This window comes from Rhopalosiphum maidis, chromosome 3 (genome assembly GCF_003676215.2).
Source record: "Rhopalosiphum maidis isolate BTI-1 chromosome 3, ASM367621v3, whole genome shotgun sequence".
In the NCBI taxonomy this organism is placed as follows: domain Eukaryota; kingdom Metazoa; phylum Arthropoda; class Insecta; order Hemiptera; family Aphididae; genus Rhopalosiphum; species Rhopalosiphum maidis.
In genome coordinates, this window is record NC_040879.1 from 4,651,439 (window position 1) to 4,654,650 (window position 3,212).

The following is a 3,212-nucleotide window of genomic DNA, read 5'->3' on the forward strand; positions in this document are numbered from 1 at the left end:
GGAACAGCGTTTGGAACTAATGTTAGCACTTCTGCTTTTGGGTTCATGTACATATTTGTTTCGAAATGATCACAGTGAAAAATGTAAAGGCAATTTATTGAAAATGTGTATGGTATGCAGCTGCTATACTGCATACCTGTTGGGCATGTCTATTGAAAGGGCCATTATAATACAATGACAATGTTAGATTATACATGTGCTATAGTCTTGTGAAAAATACTTGTATTTTGTATTCGGAATACTTATACGAATAACCCAACCTTAAAAATACGTTATTTAGTACTTTTTAAATAAATGTTGGCTTAAAAATATCGAAAAACGGCCGGAATTTTTAGTAATATACTTGTAATTAGTTTTGTAAAATATTATTTAGATTATTCGAATGATTTTATTTATAATTATTCGAATAAAAATGTAATAGAGTTATTTTCAAATATAATGCTAATACAAAATACAAATATAGTCGAATTCTTTACTCTCTAGTTAATTCTTTAGATACTTCTATATTTGTTTCACTCAGTGGCGTAAATTGGGTGGTGCAAATGCAGCACTTGCACCACCACATTTTAGACGTGGTGGTGAAAAGGTATGTTTTTGCACCACCAGAAAATCATTGAAATATAAAATAATATATAAACAGGTACAAAATATTTAAATTGAGTAAACCGTTTATGATTTATGGACGTTTAAGTATTTCTTCAACTTTTAGCTACTGGGTTGGGTATTTAATCAAATCTTAAATTAAAAACCAGTAGTCAAAACGAATACGATAACCATATTATTCTTTATTATCTATATTTGTCCTATACTTAAACGTTCATAAGTCAAAAACGGTTTACTCAAATTAAATACTGTAAACGTTAAAACCATTTTTTTTTTGAATACGTTAATAAATTGGTTATTCTTATTTTTTATTTTTGTAAACAAAAGACAAACATAATAGTTTATGTTACACGTTTAAGACAAGGGTCTATTAAATTTATGAAAACAAAACATTTAAAAAATATTGATTAGAGCACACTAAAATTTAAACATGAGTTATTGAGTATTTAATTTGTCAGAACTTCGTGATACACCCGATTTAATTTTTTTTTTTTAATTAGTGTACCTTATTTTTCGTTCAATCAGATGGATCACAATTCATCAGCTATATTTTCTCAGGGTCTTTCTACTGGAGCAGCTAACCCCACTGAAAAAGAAAACGGCTAATAGTGTGTCACATCGGCTCCGAAGATGGATTTGTCCCTGATTCATTATTATGCTTTGAGTCGAAGAAAAACACAAACGACTATTACGATGAAATGGATGGCGGTAGTTTCCGTGATTGGTTAGAAGGTATTTTACCGAGGCTTAAAGAAAATGCGGTTATAATAATGGACAACGCGCCATACCACTCGGTAAAGCTTGAAAAATGCCCGGCTACAAATTGGAGAAAGGCTGATATCGTCGAGTGGCTAAAAAGCAAAGGAGAAGTTGTTGACAAAAGTATGATAAAACTGGAACTTTTGAAAATTGTCAGAAGGATAAAACTGTTGTACAACAAATACGTCACCGACGAGATGGTTTCACAACAAAATAAAACAGCGTTAAGGTTACCGCCTTACCATTGCGAGCTCAACCCCATTGAGTTGGTATGGTCTGTTGTGAAACGTCACGTGAAGTCTAACAACAAAACCTTTAAATTTCCCGATGTGAAAAATCTTTTGGTTGAAAGAGTTGCCAGAGTGGACGCTGAAATGTAGAAGAACTTCAAAAGCCAGACAATGAAAGAAGAAAATAAGTTAAAGTTAAGTTTTAATTAAAGCTCCTGTTTGCTTAAAAATATTAACCAATAAATTAAGCATAAAAATTATTATCCACCAGAACTCGATTTATATTTCTAACCCAATTACTTTTTAAAATACATGTAAAATAATAATTTCATTACGATTAAATAGATTCTTTATTAAAAGTGTTGTGTATTTTACGTTATAATTTATAAGTGACATGAAGCATTTTTTGTACGATAATTTAATCTCCTGAATAAATATTAGTAATATTTTAAATAGTTTTGATTAATGATTAATAATACCTACATAAAATAAGTATAAAAAGCATCAGGGCTGTGTTGTTTTAAAAAATTAACTACAAAAATTTTATTGACATTTATAGAAAGAAACCTAAAAGTTTGCTAAATGAGTATATCAGTAAGCAACTCACAACAAATCAAAATTTTTTGAAATTTTTTTCATGTATAGAAAATTCTAATATAAACATTCAGTGAAAATTTCTTGTATTTACAGTTATTCGTTTTTGAATTGCAACAAAAAAAAAAAAAAATCGCTACGTGAGAAACCGAGTAAATATCCAATGTTGTAATAATATGAATTTTATACCCTCATAAAAACTTAATGTGACTTTTTTGTAAACATTTTTTTTTTTTTTTTTGATAAAGGTAAACAAACTTATGAGGAATCTTGTATTACATTTTTAAATTTTCGATTTAAAAAGAAAAATTTTTATGAATTTATAACTCCAAATAATTTGCAAATTGTTTTCATTTTCGTGTACTTTGTTAATATTTTAACTTGAAATGCTTCTAAAAAAAAAGTGACTGGATTTTTAATATTATAACAAATTAAAATATTTTAAAAATTTTTTCATGCATAGAAAAGACTAATATCAACATAAACATTTAGTGAAAATATCATGTGTTTACGATCATTTGTTTTAGAATTACACCAAAAACCAAAATCGATTTTGTTTTTCTGGGCGCTTTTGAAAACTATTGGGAAATTAAAATTTTGACTTTCCAAAAAAAAAATATTTAAATATATATAAAAAAAAACTTCATTGTATTATTTCCATATTATGGAAATTTTATGAAGTATAATAATTGATAAATGTACATATGGTATACATTCCAAGTGTCTAAGGTTATTTGTTTTTGAAATCAAGTAAATATATCTAATGCCGTAAAAATTTCAACTTCAAACGCTCATAAAAATTTATTTTTGACTTTCCGGTAGAGATTTTTGTTTTTGATAAAAATAAACAAACTTATGAGGAATCTTTTATTAAATTTTCAAATGTTAGATTTAAAAAGTAAAATTTTCATGAATTTATAATTCGAAATAATTTGCATATTTTCGTTGTTTTTACGTCTTTTGTAAAAAATCGATCTTTAAATGCTAATAAAAAAATAGACACTGTATTTTTAATATTTTTTAACT

At 26.9% G+C, this 3,212-nt stretch overlaps 1 protein-coding gene across 1 annotated transcript; it reads left to right on the plus strand.

Moving 5' to 3' along the window:
* Window positions 1-1,301: 1,301 nt before the first annotated feature.
* On the plus strand, window positions 1,302-1,742 carry LOC113560061. The gene has a single exon (XM_026965841.1). It carries the CDS (start codon window positions 1,302-1,304, stop codon window positions 1,740-1,742), a length of 441 nt encoding a protein of 146 aa, XP_026821642.1.
* The last annotated feature ends 1,470 nt before the right edge of the window (window positions 1,743-3,212 follow it).

Coding starts and splice junctions, on each gene's coding strand:
- LOC113560061 (XM_026965841.1), top strand. CDS start 1,302: ATGGATGGCGGTAGTTTCCGTGATTGGTTAGAAGGTATTTTACCGAGG.